Source organism: Callorhinus ursinus, unplaced genomic scaffold (assembly GCF_003265705.2).
Source record: "Callorhinus ursinus isolate GAN/ISIS: 27379988/994484 unplaced genomic scaffold, GSC_fseal_2.0 scaffold9, whole genome shotgun sequence".
NCBI classification, from domain to species: Eukaryota; Metazoa; Chordata; class Mammalia; order Carnivora; family Otariidae; genus Callorhinus; species Callorhinus ursinus.
Window position 1 is genome coordinate 48701945 of NW_027397071.1, and position 20927 is coordinate 48722871.

Below are 20927 nucleotides of genomic sequence, written 5' to 3' on the forward strand. Positions count from 1 at the left end.
TTGTCACCTGTAAAAATAAGTAGCAGACAATGTCCTTACCTTGATTACTTAAATTGTTAACTAATAAAAGAATAAAAATGGAGTCTTATGAAAAGTCTATATGAGGGAATGTTTTCCAGGTTGTATTTGTATTAATTCATGATTACCATTCCTTGGATACAGGTCTGCTGGCACCTAATTACATCATTTTCCAACCTGTATTTCTCCATCTTTTCCACAGTTATGTAAGAGACTTCATTACATATAATTCTAATATCCAGCTGTATCATTTTTACAGAATCTATTTCACCTGTGTTTCTAGTATCCTATCATAAAAGCATAAGGAGGCATCAATTGTTCCAACCGAATTCACACAGGTTTTCTTTTCTAAAGGTTATTAGAGACAGATGAGGCAAACACAGGTGCTCCAAGGAAATCAGAGTGGAAGCATTGCTCCCACAGATAGGGCAGAGCTGAGAAGCTGATGTGCTGAGAAATAAGAAAGAATCCATATCAGAATAGTAATTATAAGACTCCCACAATTATATCATCATATACTGCTACCATAATATATACTCTCAGCTTAAGCCACTGAGAATAACCTGAGGGATAAAAGGCCAAAGTAAAATTGATATATTTAAGTATGGCACAATATATCTTTGGAATATAATACTTTTTACGTTAGTGACTGATTGGTTTAAATGTTAGCCTAACAGCGCCTATAATTACGGTCGTGTGTCTGTAATCAATAAACAGTGGTGAAGAATAGAGGCATTTCCTTGAGTTCCTTAGTCAGGTGTACATTGGTATAGACCACAAGTCCGCAGTTTTTCTGTAGAGAGCCAGATGGCAAATATTTAATCTTGTGGGTCACATAGTCTTCACTGCAGCTATTCAATGCTACCATTGTGGTACAACAGCACCATAGACAATATGTAAATGAATGGGTGTGGCTGTATTCCAGTAAAACTTCTTTTACAAAACAGGCAGTGGGCTGGATTTGGTCTATAGTTTGTTGACCACTAGTGTAAACACCGAGAGGTAAATATCTAGCGCAAAATGATACATGTCTTGAACATGTCCTAAAATCCCAAATGAGCAAGGGATATTGTGTAGATGAGTGCAACTGTACTTTCCTATGATATTACAGGAATCACAATTTCATATTCAGTGAACTCAATATATAGTTGAACCAATTTTTCTAGATATCATCAAAACCCGAGAATCATTTATTTACCTGTGCATAATCACCAAAAGGTTGAGAATAAGAAATGCACTTTTCCAATGTGTGCTGTGATTCACTTCCCTGAGAGATTGCATCCAGAATATTGCTTGCAATTCCAGTCTTCTGTAGAGTGGTTTTACTTGCAGGGGCTAAAGGCAAACATCAATAATATTTTTAGCTAAAAGTTGTTTTGTTATAAATTATAAACAAAATACAAAACTCATTAATTCAACGTATTCCCAAACAGAACACAGATTTTCATTTGCCAGTATGTATCTATATTTCTTATCCCCAGGAGAAGAATATATAGTATATGATGTTGTCTTGTTCATTTAAAGCAATTGAAAATGGAAGTTTGCCTTATGGATAAATAATTTTGATGGAAATATTTTTAAGATATGTGTCTAATCTCTAAAAGAGGCAAACAAAATGTAAACTAATCATTCTTGTTAATGCAATAGTTGTAACCATCAGTTTTTATTTTTTTATTTTTTTTTAAAGATTTTATTTATTTATTTGACAGAGAGAGACACAGCGAGAGAGGGAACACAAGCAGGGGGGGATGGGAGAGGGAGAAGCAGGCTTCCCGCAGAGCAGGGAGCCCCATGTGGGGCTCGATCCCAGGACCATGGGATCATGACCTGAGCCGAAGGCAGATGCTTAACAACTGAGCTACTCAGGTGCCCCGTAACCATCAATTTTTAAACCAGATAAAAATGTAGTAGGTATAGGAGAAGCACATTAAATTTTTTTCTGGCTCTTTTAAAAAATTACAAATTAATGTCTAGGTTCAAGAGGATACTTTATAAAACATAGAGAATATATATTAAAATCTTTCATTTCTTTTCTTTCAATTCTATTTTCCTAGAGGTAACAGTTTAGAATTTATTTTCCCAGATTTACTGCGTGTATTTACACATTAAATATATACACATAAGGATATATAGCTTTAAACAAACGTAAATGGAATCATTTTATGCACACATTTGCTTTTTCCATTTAATTTGCTTCAGAGGTAATTTCATATTGGTACATGTAACTCTCCCTCAACTATAACAAAGAGTTGTATTGTATTCCATTTTATGATGAATTATTTTTTATTTAACCATTCCCCTATTGATGAACTTTAAGGCACTTTTCAGTTACACTATTGACAACCAACATTGTAGTGAATATCCTAGTGCCTAGAGCATACCACATTTGCGATTTTCCCTTAAAACTATATTTGATAATTAATTTACCTTAATTAAAGGCCTGAGAAGGTCTTCCAAAAAAGTAAGTAGGAGTTCAATTTCTGCCAATTATCATTAGCTCACATATTTTGGGGGCACTTTGCAAATATTCTGGATATATGAGATATGCAGAGGTTTAAACCTCTATTTTAGAAATAGATTTAGAATAGAAATTATTCTCTATAGAGTAAAACATAGTATTGCCATTAATTCCCTTACCCGATTATTTTCTATTATTATTCAATAATAAATTGATTATATTCTTAATAAAATGTTACAAAAGATTTTTCCTTAAATAATTTGAATGCATTTTAAGTGTCTTAACTTTAGTTATTCTTTAAAGACTGGGGTCATAATTTAGGCATTCGCGGCCAATAAGCATTATTTACTTCCATTCAATTAAAGTAAAACTGATTATGGAAAGTATTTAATAAAACTCCAAAATATTAATACTGAGCTCTCACTTACATGATAAGCACACACTGGGCAACACACTTGCCAAGTTCAAGTATGGATTTTTACTGAGCCGTATTTCTTTTGGTGGTTCTCCCAACAGTGAAGTCTGATTCTTAGAGGCAATCTATTTATCAAAAACAAAACAGTAGGTGTTTAATCAGAGCTAGAGGAAAATAAAAATGCAGAAAGAGTAGAGATTTATTTATTCTTCAATAAATCTAGTTTAGTGTAATAAAAATTTGTGGAATTTAATGTTTGAACATATGAAGTTATGGAATATTTCTGGATATTGATTAAAATGATCACATTCCACTTGCTATTACTTTTTCAATTAGTTTTTTTTAAAGCTATGCCAGAACCATAGAACTTTAGAAATGAAAGAATTAAAGGCCTTCTTGTAAATCCTTCTCATTTGAACTAGGAGATAATTCAACTTCACAAGAAAAAATGAATCCCATATCTTATTTCCAGAAATACTGTTATCTACATTTTCTTATTAAGATTTTTATTTTATAGTATATGGCTATAGCCAAATGATAAAGGAAAGCTTACTTATCTCTGGTTCTAAAAATAATACCAAACAAAATAAATGGATTTAATAAAATCCAAATCCACAATTTACAAGATAACCCTAGAAATTCACATTTCTTGAAAATATATCAGTAAATTTTATATAACTAGCTGTAAGAGTTCTAATATTTCTTTTACAGAAGAAAAGGCTGATTCTTCAGATCATTTTTTTAAAGATTTTATTTATTCATTTGAGACAGAGAGATAGAGAGAGAGAGAGAGCACAAGCAAGGGGATAGGGGCAGAGGGAGAGGGAGAAGCAGACTGCCCGCTGAGGTGGGAGCCCGATGTGGGGTTCGATCTCAGGACCCCAGGATCATGACCTGAGCTAAAGGCAGATGCTTAACCATCTGAGTCACCTAGGCGCCCCTCATTTCATTTTGTTCTGAGACAATTTTTTACTTTTCACTTTCTGTTGGTAAAAAATTTTTAAATAAGACAATTCAGATTACTATAATTAAAGCTAGCAGCTAAGTTTTCATTTCAAATTAATTTTTATTTTGTACCCTGAACAGAATGAAGGAAGTGTAATCTCAAGGGCTTATTTCTATATTTGAGAGCCACAACTCCTTTTATTTCTTCCTTATCTGGCCAATATTATTGTATTTGGATTGAGAAATCTGTCTTGTACATCTTCATAAGCCCCACAGAAGTCCAGATTTGCTTGTGATATGTATATAGATGTATTTATCTATTCAAATATGCTTACTCAACGTCTACCATGCTCCAGGCACTGTGGTAAGCATTGATAATATTAAAGTGAGTAAGACAGGAATACTACCATTAAGGAATTCACAGTCAAGTAGATATGATAGCTCAAAAGAAGTCTAAGATGGAACCATAAGATTCTAGGTGGGAGCTAAAACCATTACATATTTGCCAAAGGAAAGTGTATAGCATGAGGAAAGACAGTGCCTAGAGAGAATTCAGTGTGACCGAGTAAAGATAGCCAGCAAAGTACTCTCAGATTTTGTTTCTAAGGTACTTAGATTGCCAAGGTAATCAGATTCTATCCTATCAGGGGTTCTCAACTCTAGCTATGAAAGAGAATCACTTATAAAATTTAAAAAAATACGGTGTGCCCCCCCCCCCCAAAAGCCCATGGCTTCACTGGGTATTTCAACAAAACATTTATTTTTATTTTTTTTTATTTTTTAACTTAAAATCAATTAATTAACATACAATGTATTATTAGTTTCAGAGGTAGAGTTTAGTGATTCATCAGTTGCATATAACACCCACAGCTGATTCCATCAAGTGCCCTCCTTAATGCCCGTCACCCAGTTACCCCATCTCCCACCCACCTACCCTCCAGCAACACTCAGTTTTCTTCCTGGAGTTAAGAGTCTCTTATGGGTTCTCCCTCTCTGATTTTCTTACTTTATTTTTCCTTCCTTCTCCTATGTTCATCTGTTTTGTCTCTTAAATTTAACATATGAGTGAAATCATATGATATTTATCTTTCTCTGACTTATTTCACTTAGCATAATACCCTCTAGTTCCATCCACCTCATTGCAAATGGCAAGATTTCATTTTGATGGCTCAATAATATTCCATTGTACGTATGTATGTATGTATGTATGTGTAGACACACACACACACCACATCTTCTTTATCCATTCATCTGTTGATGGACATCTGGGCTCTTTCCAGAGTTTGGCTATTGTGGACATTGCTGCTATAAACATTGGGGTACATGTGTTCCTTCACCTCACTATTCAACAAAACATTTAAAGAGGAATTAACTCCAATTCTTCTCAAACTCTTCCACAAAACTGATGGAGAATACTTCCAGCATTGTCCTAGTACCAAAGCCAGACAGACACCACAAAAAAGAAAGAGAACTATAGACTAATATCCCTTATAAATATTGGTGCCAAAACCACCAACAAAACACTAGCAAACCAAATTCAGTAGGTTATTAAAAGGGATTATACACCATAACCAACTGGGATTTATTCCTAGAATGCAAGGACGATTCAATATAAAAAAGTCATTCAACATAATACACTACATGAACAGAATGGAGAAAAAAAAACACATAATCACCTCAGCTGATGCAGAAAAAGCATTTGACAAAATTCAACATGCTTTCGTGATTAAAATTCAAAACACTTGGGGCACCTGGGTGGCTCAGGAGGTTAAGCATCTGCCTTCAGCTCAAGTCATGATCTCAGGGTCCTGGGATTGAGCCTTGCGTCAGGCTCTCTGCTCATCAGGGAGCCTGCCTCTCCCTCTCCCTTTGCTGCTCCCCTGCTTTTGCTCTCTTTCTCACTCAAATAAATAAATAAATTCTTTAAAACAATAAAATTCAACACACTCAGCAAAGTTGGAATTAAAGGAAGCTACCTGAATGTATCAGAAGTTATATATGAAAAGTGAGCAACATACTCAATGGTGAAAGACTGAAATCTTCCCTCTAACATCAAGAACAAGACAAAGCTGTCTGCTTTCACCACGTCTGTTCAACATAATATGGGAATTTTAGCTAGACCAATTAAGTAGGAAAAAGAAATAAAAGACATCGAAACCAGAGTGGAAGAAGTAAAGTGATTTCTGCTTTCGGATGCATGAAAACCCTAAATGTTACACATACACAGACACAAACTATTAGAATAAATGAATTCAGCAAAGTTGCAGGGTATAAAATCAACATACAGAAATCAGTTACATTTCTACACACTAACAATGAACAATCCAAAAAGAAAATTAATAATTCCATTTACAACAGAATCAAAAAGAATACTTAAGAATTAACTGAACCACCCCCCCAAAAAAGGAATAACTGAGCCAAGGAAGAAAAATACTTACTTAAAACTACAAAACATGGCTGAAAGTGATATTTAAGCAGAAATCCCAATAAAGTGAGGGATTAAGCCATGAAAATATCCAAGACTGCACTGTCCAATATGATAGCTACTAGATACACATGACTACTGAGCATAAGAAATGTGGATAGTTTAAACTGAGATGTATGTGGAATGTAAAATATATACTAAATCTCAAAAAGTACAAAAGAATGTAAAATATCTTAATAGCTCAGTACATATTACATTTTGAACTAATATTCTGAATATACTGTATTAAGTATTAAAAACGTTAAAAACAGGGGCACCTGGGTGGCTCGGTTGAGTGTCCAGCTCTTAGTTTCAGCTCAGGTCATGATCTTGGGGTCCTGGGACCAAGCCCTATGTGTGGTTCTGTCCTCAGTGTGGAGTCTGCTTGAGATTCTCTCACTCTCCCTCTGCCCCTCCCCTTGCTCTCTCTCTCTCTCTCTCTCTCTTTAAAATAAAGAAATCTTAAAAAAAAATTGTAAAACATTGCTGGATAAAAAAATTGCTGGATTAAAAGACATAAATAAAAACTTTGTCAAATAAATAAAATCTTTTAAAAAAACCTGTCAAATAAATAAATCTTTAAAAAAAAAAACCTCTCTGTCAAATAAATAAAATCTTTAAAAAAAAAAAGACAAATAAAAGGAAAGGCATCCCATGTTCATGGATTAGAAGATGCACTGTTAAAAATGTCAGTATTAACCAGAGTGACCTACAGATTCAATATAGTCCCTATCAAAATTCCAACTTTTTTTTTTTGCAGAAAAAGAAAAACCCACCCTAAAATTCATATGGAATTTCAAGAAACCCCAAGTAGTCAAAACAGTGTTGAAAAAAGTGAAAAATAGGAACAAGAATACAAGAATGGAAGGCTCATACTCTGTGATTTCAAACTTTCTACAAAGCTACAGTAATCTAAAAAAAAAAGGGGGGGGACAGTAATCTCAACAGCGTAGTACCGGCATAAAGACAGACATACAGACAAATGGAATAGAATAGAAAACCCAGAAGTATGTCCCCGCATATATGGCTAAATGATTTTTGTCAAGAGTGTCAAGATTATTCAATGGGGAAAGGACGGTCTTTTCAACAGAAGTGCTGGGAAATCTGGATATCGCATGGGTATCTGGATATCTGTGAAAGGATAAAGTAGATTCTCACCTTACACCATATACAAAAATTAACTCAAAGATCAAAGACCTAAATGCAAGAGCTAAAATTATAAAACTCTTAAAGGCTTAGGTAGAATGCTTCATGATATGGAATTTGCCAATGGTTTTTTTGGGTCTGACAACAAAAGCAGAAGCAGAAAGTGAGAAAGAGAGAGAGAAAGAAAAAGAATAAATAGATCATATGTTGGGCCACAAAATAAGGCTGAACAAATTTAAGAATACTGAAATCATATCAAGTATTGTTCTGACAATGGTATGAAACTAGAAATCAATAACTGGAGGGAAACTGGAGAATTCACAGATACACAAAATTAAACACTCTCCTGAACAACCAACAGGTCAAAGAAGAAATCAAAAGAGAAGTAAAAAAATATCTTGAGACCAATGAAAATGGAAATAGAGCATAGGAAAATTATGGAATACAGCAAAAGCAGTTCTAAGAGGGAAGTTTATAGCAATGCCTACAAGAAGAAAAAAGAAAGATTTCAAACAACCTAACATTACACATCAAGGAACTAGAAAAAGAAGAACAAACTAAGCCCACAATTAGCAGAAAGGAGAAAATAAAAAGGTTAGAACAGAAATAAGAGAGACTAGAAAGATCCGTGAAACTAAGTGTTGGGGTTTTGAAGAGATAAACAAATAGAGAAACCTTTAACTAGACTAACGAAGAGAAAAAGAGAGGACTCAAATAGTTACAAATGAAAGAGGAGATATTCAAACTGATACCACAGAAATATAAAGGATCGTAAGAGACTATTACCAAGAAATACATGCCAACAAACTGGATAACCCAGAAAAAAAAAATGGATAAATTCCTAGAAACTTTCAACCTACCACGACCATATCATAAAGAAATAGAAAATCTTATCAGACCAATAGTGAAATAAGAAGTAATCAAAAACCTCCCAACAATGAAAATATCAGGGCCAGATGGCTTCACTGGTGAATTCTACCAGACATTTAAGGAAAAATTAATGCCATTTCTTCTAAAACTCTTCTAAAAATTTGAAGAGGAGGGAACACTTCCTAATTTATTTAATGAGGTCAGCATCACCTTTAGACCAAAGCCAGACAAGGACACTACAAGAAAATAAAATTGCAGACCAATATCCCTGATGAACATAGATTGCAAAAATCCTCAAAATACTAGCAGTCCAAATTCAACAATACATTGAAAGACTGTATACCATGATCAAATGAGATAGCGCAGACATAAACACACACACATGTACTCAATGAATCTTTGACAAGGGAGTCAAGAATTCACACTGGGAAAGGACAGTTTCTCTAATAAGTGGTGTTGGGAAAATTGGATGTCTACACACTAAAGAATGAGATTGGACCAGGAACTTGCCCCGTACGTAAGAATTCAGTCAAATTGGATCAAAGACTTAAAGATAAGACCTGAAGCCATAAAACTCCTAGAAGAAAATATCGGGGAAAATTTCCTTGACATTACTCTTGGCAATGATTTTTTTCGACATGACACCAAAAGTATAGGCGACAACAGCAGAAGAAACAAGTGTGACTACATCAAACTAAAAAGCTTCTGTACAGCAAAGGAAACCATCAACACAATGAAAAGACAATCTACTGAATGGGAGAAAACTGATACAGCCATAATGGAAAAGAGTATGGAAGTTCCTAAAACAATAAAAAATAGAACTACCATATGATTCAGTAATCCCATTTCTGGGTATATATTCACAGGAAATGAAATCACCGAGATAGAGTACTCCCATGTTCACTGCAGCATTATTCCCAACAGCCAGGATACGAAAACAACATCAGTGCTCTTTGATGGATGAATTCAGCCTTAAATAAGAAGGAAATCTTGCTATTTGTGATAACATGGGATGGACCTTGAGGGCATTATGCTAAGTGAAAGAAGTCAAATAGAGAAAAACAAACACCATATGATATCACTTATATGTAGAATAAAAAAAAAAAACAAAAATCAAGCTCACGGATACAGAAGAGAGATTGGTGGTTGTCAGAGGCAGTGTGGGCAAAACAGTCAGAAGGTACAAATTGCCAGTTATGAAATAAATAAATCATGGGGATGTAATGTACAGCATGGCAATGATATTTAATAATACCATGCTTTATATTTGAAAGTTGCTAAGAGAGTAGATCTTAAAAGTTCTCACAAGAAAAAAAATTAGAACCATGTATGGTAATGGATGTTAACTAGACTTTTTGTGATGATCATTTTGTAATACATGCAAATGTCAAATTATGTTATATACCTCAAACTAATATAATGCTATATGTCAATTATACTTCATAAAAAATTTTCTTTAAAATGCAGGTCTAAAAACCTAAAGCCAAGTTAAGCCAATTATGTTTAGCAGTTAAATATCTTGTTACATTCTTGGAAAACCTACTCTGAGATTACCTGGTTCAAACCCTGGCTATCAGAAAGAGGAATCACTTCTACAACAATCTGCACCCATGCTCAGGTGGTGTCTGCTTAATTGTTTTCAGCTCTTTGTTTGTTTGAAAGCTTCAACTGTTCTTTGTTGTATTACGCCTAAATTTGCTTTATTGTATGTAATACTTATTGGACTAGGTCTGCCTACTGGTGAAACACAAAATACCATGTGACTAGTCTGAGAGTATATCTTTTTAATGTATATCCAGCTGGTCCTCCCTTTCCGAGTTACATGTATCCATTTCCCTCAATTCTTTCCCCAGAACCTGTTTTCCAGGCCCTGGGCCACACATAGACTCTGCCCATTATGTGAATCACCTCAAATCAAACTTTTCTGAAGATCTGGTGCTTTCTGTCCAAAAAGATACAACATATTCATATATGAGTTCTATTTGTTTAGTTTCCCTCAATAACCCAAGAAATCAATACTGCAGATAAATTTTTTAAATTTATTCTAGAAGAATTGCCTTAGCTTTCTCAATGAACAATTGCAGAGCATTCTTTCCATACCTGCTGCTGTGACTAGTTGACAATAAAACCTCCTCCAAATTCAATATTATTATTTTGACATTTGAAAATAGCCAACTAAATGAATTTTTTTTCCTCACATGCTGCTTATAGCCTAAGTTTTATACTACTTACAAACCAAAGGGTGTTTCAGGGTATGAATAAAAACTAAACTTACAAATGTCACTGGCCTAAGAACCAATAAAATAACTGGGTAAAAACTTCCAGAATTAAAACAGAGGTTAGATTCTTTTGAGCAGACCCGAGTTTAATAAATGACTTTGACATTTTTCAGATAAAATAAAATTGGTTTTGCCTTCAAATATTAATACCCTAATTAGCTATAGAGAATACATTTAAAGTAGAAAACAAACATATTTTGAAAGCATTACCTTAGAAAGCATCATAAATAATATGTAATTGGATAAGTATCAATGACACTCAAACTTTTCCAAACTCTAAAATTTTGAATTCAGTTTATATTTCATTTCTAAAATATCAAGCATTTTTGAGTATCTCAAACTTTTTGGAAAAGCAAATATCTATAATAAAGATTCCATACCTAAATTATTTTACAATAACAGACTTAAACTCATTTTACTCAGATTACTTTATTTACAGACAAACTGGTAAGTAATGAAGCACAGTCCCCAAACATTAGCTGACATCACTGACCAAAAGATGGATTTTTGTTTGCTTATAATAACAGGGTTTTTTTTTTTAAGAGTGCAATATTTTCTTCTGAGATGTAAATGCACACTATGAAAAAATCATGTCATTGACATATCAATTATCTAGTTTGTAATCCATATTTACATACTTTAAGTCTATTAACTTTCTTTGAAATTTAAAAATGGTTAAGATGCTTTATACTTCCTAAATTATACTACTTGTAAAATAACCCCAATTTGGAATCTTCTAAAATTAGAATTTAAGATATAATTTTAAAAGAATATACATATATATATTCCTGCATAGTATCTACATACATGTAGTATACATGTGTACACGTGTGTCTATGTGTCTGTGCATGTGTGAGTGTGAGGGTGTGTGTGTGTGTGTGCGCGCACAAACACAGTTTTCTTACCCCTGAACTTATCTCCGTGCCTCTTGGCTGACTTTGCTGTTGCTTGTGGTGTCCCGTCAGCAAGCCTCCAGCAGTACGGTTTGGGAAGCTCTGAAGACAGGCCTGTGACCCTGAGAAATTTCCTTCTGCCTTCCCTACCGAGGCTGGTTGTTTCTCCTGAGCATTCCCGTGCCCTGGCCCAGCCTGCCCAGCAATGTGCTGATTTGGAAAGAATGGTAATATGCCCATTCCAGCTGTTAGAGTTGTTTGAGTTGGAATCAGATTAGATGCTGTAGTGAACGACAAATGAACCACAAATGCAAGAAGCTTTTGGTTAGACGAGAATTATTCACAACAGTCCTTTGATTTTGTTAACTTACAGGGGAAATATATCTATTAGAGAACAGTTACACTCAGAAGGTGAAGTTAGTGCTTGTGAAGTAGCAGGTTCCTATATGGAAAAACAAAAACCTCTAAGAGTAATCACGCTTTTCTTATTTTCAACAATTTCCAGGATAATATCAAGGATATTTTTTTAATTCCAAGTTTTAATTGTATATTTTAGAATTTGAGAGCAAAATGTATGTATTTTTTGGCACTTAAGTTATATCAGGTGCCTTCTTTTTTATGCTCGATCACTGTAATTTGCCGGCTTCCATATTTGAAGGGAATAAAAAACTCTCTGACACTTAAAAATTAATACAGTTAAATCCAATAATAAATTTGATCAGCTGAATTGCACCAGTTCATAATAGCTGACTGTGCATATCTTTTCCCAGCTCCTGAATTCGATGTCTTCCCATAGGTAGTGGGCAACTGGCAATGAGTTGTAGTGTTTACATAGGAACTCCACAAATGCTACAAAAAAATCAAGACTTTTTTTTTTTTAAGCCTAGAGAGCTGGTTTTGAAACATCAGCACACCACTGCTTTAAAAAAACATCAATATTTGTGAATAGATAGGCACCAAATATAACACAGAGTTTTACATTTTTATTTACAGGAAATAACAAGAAATTCTGGAAGAAATTAAAGTTTTAGTAGGAAAATTCTGAACTATTTCACTTTTTAAAAAATCTGTAGTTCAAAATCAAGAGAAAAGAGCTAATTTTGGTAACTAAGTCAAATTTATATTTTATAAATTCACTACACAAATTTCTTTAATTATTTCTAGTACTAGATATTTAGAGGTGGATACTTAAGTTCTTTTGGCAATGTATTTATTTGGACACTGAATTTTCAATGTTCTTAAAGCAGTGCATGCTAAAGCAAATGGTCTTTTATTTAATTCAACACAAATAATAAACACTTGCATAAGCTTTTAGTGATACAAAATTTAATTTTTAGAACAGGCCTCATCATACCATAAAATTTCTACACCTGTCTGTATCCTAGTTCAACTTTTGCCCAGTCAATTCCAACAGTCAGAACTGATTGACTCATTTAATCATTTGACTCATTGGTTTTATGTAGAGGCTAAATATGCTACCCAAATTTAACTTTTTTTTTTTTTTTTTTTACTGGTGGCCCTTCTCTTTTCCCAACATAATCACTTCAAACAAATTTCAATTACACTTCAAACTGAAAGTGCCTTTCAAAATCGCATTCAAATAAGAAATCTTGGTATAATCTACCACACGCTCTTGTTTTACTAAAAAATAATAGTTTTGTTTAATTTGTCATCTTTTCAGAAGCCCAACGTACACGTGTCGTTATTTTTCTTCTACTACTAGTTTGGAGATCACATTTAAAAAAATATTATAATCAAGTAAATCATCAAAGTTTAAATCAGAAGGCCGCATATTTCCTTAAAAGCTAAGGTTTCTTATTCAGGCAAAAATTAAATGGATACCTATGTAATATGTTGTCAGCCCAGCGGGCAGCATGTCAATCTCAAAGGGATCTATGTCTTTGCCTCAGGCTGCATGAACCTTCATCAAATATTAAAACATATCCAACAGGGAAAGTGTGATCTTGGCATGCCAGCAAGTCCATCAATAACTTATCAATAGTTCCCTAATATTAAAAATAGAAAAGCCAAGGGGGCTCTTAAAATTTTAAAGGACTGAATAAAACTCAACTTTGGCCTTTCTGTGTATAAAAGCAAGATATAGGCAAACCATCTTTAAATCTCTAATGTGACTGTTTATGGACTTCTCAGTAAATGCATATCATTTACTTTTATGTGCTTCTCCATGATGACCCAGCTCTGTTTTCAAAGGAAGTGCTGACCCTATCCCTACTGCGGTTTGAAGTACCATGGCTGGGGGATCTCCAAGTAAGCCTGGTTTCTGCAAGAGAAGAAAAGAAAGTTAGACTTCTGCCCGTGGCAGCAGGGTATCATGTCATGAAGAGGCTACACACGGGAAAATTCATCAACAATCTGACCAGCAGATTGTAGACTTAGCAGATTTCTGAGTCTAGAAAGGGAATGAATTCAATTCAAAGGAAAAAATAATTCCATACTTACATTATTAGTATGAATATTCTCAAACTTCAGTAATTGTTGCTGTGCCCGTGGTACATGAGAAAGATTCTGAAGGAATAAATTGGAAGTATTACCCATAACTGTGCTCTGTGAAAACGATAAAGCATTCTGTTAGTTTACCTTTGGAAAGCTATTTGTCATAGAACCCAATTCATTTTAAAGGTCAATTCTCCAGATCTGAGCAAAAGCAACGGCTTCTTAATATGCCACTCTCCCACTTTAGGCAACGTAATTAATTCTTTTAATAACATACAAGATGTGACCACGTAGTCATGAAACTAACTCCACATCCTTTTTTCTTTTCTTTCATCCTTCTTCCTCCCCTCACCCCTTTTCCGCTTTCACGTCAGTGTCATTCAATCATTTATTTCTTCACTTAATCATCCCACAAATATTTATTGAGCAGTTTCTGTGTGCCAGGCACTGTGTTACATAGTGAGAAATGCAAAATACGACCTGCCCTCACAGATCTTAGAGGCTCCTGGGGAAGGGAGACATTCATTAATTATAAAAACATTAAATTACAAATGGTGATGATCATACGAAGGAAACACACGGGAGCTATGAGAATAGCTGGGGATTTGATTTAGATTGGTAAATTCAAGGAAGGTTTCCCTGAAGAACTAACTCTTGTGCAGAGATCTGAAGGTTGTGGAGAAGTAACTAGGTGAGGTCTGGGGGACTTAGGTGCTGTTGGGGTGGGGAGCATTCCAGGCAGAAGGAACAGCAGGGGAGCAAAGACCTAAGGAGAAGAGATCAAGGCCCTCTGAGGACCAAAAGCAGGCCACTGCTGTGGGGATAGGAGAGGCCTGCTTGGACAGGCCTTCTGGGCAAAATTAAACGTTCTAGTCTTAATTCTAAAATAAAGAGAGTTTTGTCAGTACTCTGAACTGCCCTCCCATGTCACTCTTCACACCTTATTGTAATTCACATTTGTTTTCTGTATTTGTTGAAATTCTCTAAGAACAAGGACTAGGAATATTTTTGTTCTCTGCTGTAGCTCAGTGACTGGCAGAGTGTCCAGTAGAGGTCAGATTCCCAATAAAATCTGTGGAGTAATTGAATGAATAAATACCCTGTAATGTACAAGGTCCTATGTTAGAGTCTAAGAATGAAAACTAAATAAGAGATAAACCTTTTCCTTAAAAAGCTGCATTTAGGACTAGATGCTCAATCACTCAATCTGCATCAATCATCACGTATGCATTAGGTTGGATTTGTAATTGGGCTCCTATTCAGATACAGCCTTCAGCAGTACCTGAAAGTAATGAGTACGACTCATCTCCAATATTTTGTTTATGTATACAAACACATTTTAAAATACTAATCTGAAAAAGGTATGAAAAATATTTTTCATTCTAGTAAGAATTATTTTTATATAGATTACATTTTAAGAATTAAGAGCTCATGTTCATTTATTTTTTTCTTTCTGTAAATACTTTGAGTTAAGACCACCTAAGACTTGTTTATAACCAATTTCTAGAAAAATATACCACAAAATACACCTCCTTCCCTTAATGCCCTATAAGCAGAAATCAATAGATAGAACTATACTGCTTTGATCAGCTGAATTTGATCTCATGTACTCATTCTGTTTTCAGGTAGCTATAGTTATTACTAAGGATTTGTTAAAAAACAAAATACTTGTTTAACTTCATGAGAATTTTAAACTTTAAGAACAAACAAATGAGTCACTCCAAGGTTTCGTACTGTAGTACTCAATGCTATTTATATACCTGCTGTGCTTTATTCAAATGCAAAAACGCAGGGGAGATGGGTGGGTTCATCAGATGGGGCAAGCTGTGAGGTGTTCCGAGAACTGCTTTAAGAAAATAAAAGTAAAAATTAAACTTTATGATATGATAAAAACAAACTCCAGAAAGGGCAAATAAATATTTTTTTTAACTTAAATTCATCCAAAGTTCAATGATATACTGACCTTGTCATTGCACAAAAAGTGGCAAGCTCCCTTCCCTGTGATTCAAACCTAGAATTTTATTTAAAATTCCAACACCTTCTATCATAATAAAACACCAAACCTAGCCCTTCTTTTCTCTAGTGCTTAGAGCAACGAAACTAATTCCATCTTTTAGTGAGTATAATACTAACTGAACCCATGTTACTTGCTCAGTATTTTTGTTAGGTGTTTGGGGCATCTTGTCAGGGAATGGGCGGTGGAGGAGGGAAGGACAAGATACAGACTTTTCCTTTGAAAAGCCTAAAATCCATTTAAGATTATATGTACAGAAACATATTTACATAATAAAAACAAAAGAAACAGTACTGTACATATTTGATAAAAAGAATAAATGGTAACCAGTTTTTATCAAGTTTGCCTGAGTACAAAAACCAGAGTATGTATCAAAAGAGATGTTTTCAGAACAGGGGCGCCTGGGTGGCTCAGTCCGTTAAGTGTCTGACTCTTGGTTTCAGCTCAGTTTTGACTCCTGGATTCAGCTCAGGTTGTGATCTCAGGGTCCTGAGATCGAGCCGCATCCAGCTCTACTCAATGTGGAGTCTGCTTAGAGTTTCTTTCTCCCTCTGGCCTTCTCCATGTGCGCACACACTCTCTCTCTCTCAGATAAATCAATCAATCTTTTTAAAAAGGAGGGGGATGTTTTCAGAATAAATAGTATATAGACAAAAAGGACCATGAGATAGAAAATACATGAAGTCATTGCATCTAAATATTATAAAGCAACTGGAAATGGTCAGGAATAGAAAGCACTTCAAAAAGCATTTAATTTCGGGATGCCTGGCTGGCTCAGTTGGTAGAACGTGTGACTCATACAGCAACTCTTGATCTCCCGGTTGTGAGTTCAAGCCCCATGGTGGGTATAGAGCTTACTTAAAAAAAAAAAAAAAAAAGAGTTGTGTTGTTTTGTTTTAAGAAAAAAAGGGGGGGGTAAAATATAAGTGTCTTTAAAAAAATCATTTAATCCAATGATCAAAAATATTTGGATACTGGGGCACCCGGGTGGCTCAGTCATTAAGCATCTGCCTTCGGCTCAGGTCATGATCCCAGGGTCCTGGGATCGAGCCCCATATCAGGCTCCCTGCTCAGTGGGAAGCCTGCTTTTCCCTCTCCCACTCCCCCTGCTTATATTCTCTCTCTTGCTGTCTCTCTGTCAAATAAATAAAATCTTTAAAAAAAATTGGATATTATATATATAATATATAACATCTCTACAAGTTTATCCCATGTTTTCAAAAGTACATTTCAAGTTTTATTACTTGCTAAATCAGTCCATTTCATCTTTGGAAAAATGTCCATTAGAAAGTGTTTTCTATAGAATGAGTCCATTTCACAATCGGTGGTAGGAAGATTAGGTCATTAGCCTGAGTTGTTTATAAAGACAGACTGTTTATTAGGAAAGAGGGATAAAGATGGGCATTTCCTAATGATAAAGGGGTCAATTTATTGAGAGGATACAACAATCTTAAATGTGCCTCAAATAACAAAGCTTCAAAATATATAAGGCAAAAATTTCTAGAACTGAAAAAGTATACAAATCCACAATTATGGTTAGACATTTCAACACCACCTCCTTTTTTCAGTTAGTCACTGTATTTTGTTACAAAACAATATTTTTTCCCCAGCTTTTAATGAACACTGTATTTCCCAGTTTAAAACAACAACCATTAGAATCAAAACACTCTGAAAACGTCTACAGTCTCACATCTAACTGCCCTTATTCTTGGCTCTTGGCTAGATCTCCTATTTGCCCCATCCTCCCCTCCTCAAGAAGGCTTGAACAACACTATCAATCAACAATATATACAAAGGACTATAATATGTCATGACGAAATGAGGTTTATCCTAGGAATGAAAGGTTGGTTTAACACTGAAAAATCAATGTAATTCATCATGCTAGCAGACCAAACAAAAACAAAAAACACATATGATCATCTCAGTTAATGGAGAAAATCACTGGGTACGTTCCAGCAATTATCATGACAAAATTTCTCTGCAATATAGAAATAGAAGGCAAATTTCCCAGCCTGAAAAAGAAAATCTGTGAAAAAGCTATAGCTGACATAATAAAAGAATGAATGCGCTCTCCTTTAAGGTCAGAAACAAAGCAAAGATGTCCACTCTCACAAATTATGCTGGAATTTCTGTCTATTGCAGTAAGGCAAAAAAAGAAGTAAAAGGCATACATATTGGAAAGGAAGAAATAAAATTGTGTTTATTTGTGGATTATATGACTGTCTATATAGAAAATCCTAAGAACCTACAAGAAATAAGCTAGGTTTGCAAGATACAATATATACAAAATCAATTGCACTTGTATATGCTAGCAATATGAAATTCAAAATTGAAATTTAAAAAGCAAAATTATTTAAAATCCTGGGCGCCTGGGTGGCTCAGATGGTTAAGCGTCTGCCTTTGGCTCAGGTCATGATCCCAGGGTCCTGGGATCGAGTCCTGCATTGGGCTCCCTGCTCCTTGGGAGCCTGCTTCTCCCTCTGCCTCTCTCTGTCTCTCATGAATAAATAAATAAAAATCTTTAAAAAAATTATTTAAAATCCTATCAAGAAATGTAGAATACTATGGATAAATCTGACAAAATATGTGTAAGATTTATACCCTGAAAACTAAAAACTGCTGCAACAAATTAAACAAGACCTAAATAGAGAAGTATTCCATATATATGGCCCAACCTCAAAACTGTCAATTCTGCCCAAATTAGTATATAGATTCAACACAATCCCAGCCCAATTATTGACATTTTTCATAGAAATTGACAGGCTGGTTCTAAAATTTCTATACAAATACAAAGGACATAGAATAGGCAAAACAAATTGAAAAAAGAATAAAGTTAGAGGGCTTACACTAATTGACTTCAGGGCTTATTATAAAGCTACGTTTATCAAAACAATGTCGTACTGGGATAAAGATAGACATTTAGATCAATGGAATAGAATAGAGAGTCCAAAGATAGAGCCATGCATACACAGTGAACTTTAATGGAAGTTCAGTGGAAAAAGGGTAATCTTTTTTAACAAATGATGCTGGAACATCCATAAAAAAAATTAACCTAGAACTTTACTTCACATCATAAATAAAAATTAACTTAAAAAGAACCATAGATTTAAATATATAAGGTCAAATTATAAAACTTCTCAAATATGAGAGAACATCTTAATGACCTTAAATTTGGCAAAGATTTCTTAAATCTGACAAAAGATGTACAAATTATAACAAATAATAAATTGGACTTCACCAAAATAATAAGTTTGATTCTTCAAAAGACATTGTTAATAAAGGACATCTTACGGAGTGAAAAAATATTTCCCAACCCATATATACAACAGCAAACTTGCATCTAGAATAAAGAACATTTGTAACCTAATAAGAAAAAGATATCTCAATTTTAAAATGTGCAAAATATTTAAAAAGATATAACAAAAAGATATAAAGATGGCTAATTAGCATATTAAAAGATGTTCAAAATCATCGGTCAAAAGGAATACTCAAAATCACAGTGAGATAGCACTACATCCCCAACAGAAAGGCTAAAATTAAAGCACCAACATATCAAGTGTTGGTGAGAAGACTGAGCACACTGGTGTCCTAGACAGTGATGGGTGAGAATGCAAAGTGGTTTAACCACCCTGGAAAACAGTTGGCAGAGTTTCCTATAAGTTAAACATACATCTACCATATGCCCCAGCCATTCCATGACTAATTTACTGGCGAGAAATTAAAGCATAAGCCTACATAAACACTAGTACAGAAATGTTCACAGAAATTTTATTTGTAATAGTCCCAAACTAGAAATAACCTAAATGTTCATCAGCAAGTCAATGAATATGCAAATTATGGAATGGAATACTACTCCTCATTAAAAAGAAAAAAAATGATTGATACATGCAGCAACATAAATGAATCTCAGGAAGCTGAGTGAAAAGAAGCCAAACAGTACATACTGTGTGATTCCATTCATAGAAATTTCTAGAAAATACAAGCTAGAGTGACAGAAATCAAATCAGTAGTTTCCTGGGGACAGAGGAGAGGGAGATTACAAAAGGCCAGAGGAAACTTTTGAGAGTAATAAGTAAGTTCATTATTTTGATTGTGGTGATATACATATGTCAAAATTTATCTACACTTACAATTTTATACATGTCAAAATATCATTTTTTACACTCTATGTGCCAATTAATATGCAATTATGCCTCAATAAATCTGTTAAAAATATAATTTATAAGACTACAACAAATCGCACACTATGTAAAATTTAAAATGGACACACACACAAAGAAAGAAGTCTAGAACATTTACACTGTATTGTATTTTTGAAGGTGGTTAAATGGTCTGGATTGAAGAGACAAGACTGGTATGGTCAGAGTAACATAACCAAATTGGGCCTGGGAGGAAAGTCAGTCTGACAGAAGCGTACAGATTAGACAGAAAAGACAGACAAGAGTAGTCAGGAACTTACAGACCAGACCACATGTGAGTAACCAGGTATGTGTGAGTTGTGGAACAGAGATGTAGAGGAAGCGGATTCATCTGTAAATAAATAATTAAGTCCCTTTCATTATAAAAAACAGTGCTGTTTTAGGTGCATGAGATGAACAAGACATAAATCTTTGCAATTATGGAACTTACATTCTAGTGGGAGAGCAAACTATAAACAAGTAAATATGTGTGAGTTATGTGAAAAATAAAACAAGGGTATAAACAAGCATATTATATATACTACATTTAATATAAACATAAGGAATTATAATTCTTAGCTTGCTCAGAGCCCTCGGTGAGTAGCTCAAAGTATAGTAAGGGATAGAGTTAAGACAGAAAGGACATAGTGTTCGGGCGCTGGGGTGGCTCAGTTGTTAAGCGTCTGCCTTTGGCTCAGGTCATGGGATCGAGCCCCGCATCGGGCTCCCTGCTCAGCGGGAAGCCTGCTTCTCCCTCTCCCCCTGCTTGTGTTCCCTCTCTCGCTGTGTCTCT

At 34.5% G+C, this 20927-nt stretch overlaps 1 protein-coding gene across 4 annotated transcripts in view; it reads right to left on the reverse strand.

Moving 5' to 3' along the window:
• Positions 1-20927, reverse strand: part of RAVER2 (ribonucleoprotein, PTB binding 2) — a 95657-nt gene that overhangs the window by 26323 nt on the left and 48407 nt on the right. The window contains exons 6-11 of one of the 4 annotated variants that reach the window (XM_073896611.1): positions 15703-15785; positions 13949-14014; positions 13658-13769; positions 11501-11769; positions 2905-3016; positions 1217-1353 (exon numbers count right to left, since the gene is read on the reverse strand). In XM_073896611.1, coding sequence (XP_073752712.1) covers positions 1217-1353; positions 2905-3016; positions 11501-11769; positions 13658-13769; positions 13949-14014; positions 15703-15785 — 779 coding nt within the window. Of the gene's footprint in view, positions 1-1216; positions 1354-2904; positions 3017-11500; positions 11770-13657; positions 13770-13948; positions 14054-15702; positions 15789-20927 lie in introns of all 4 variants that reach the window. The other 3 variants (XM_073896610.1, XM_025871772.2, XM_073896609.1) reach the window with 3 other exon arrangements.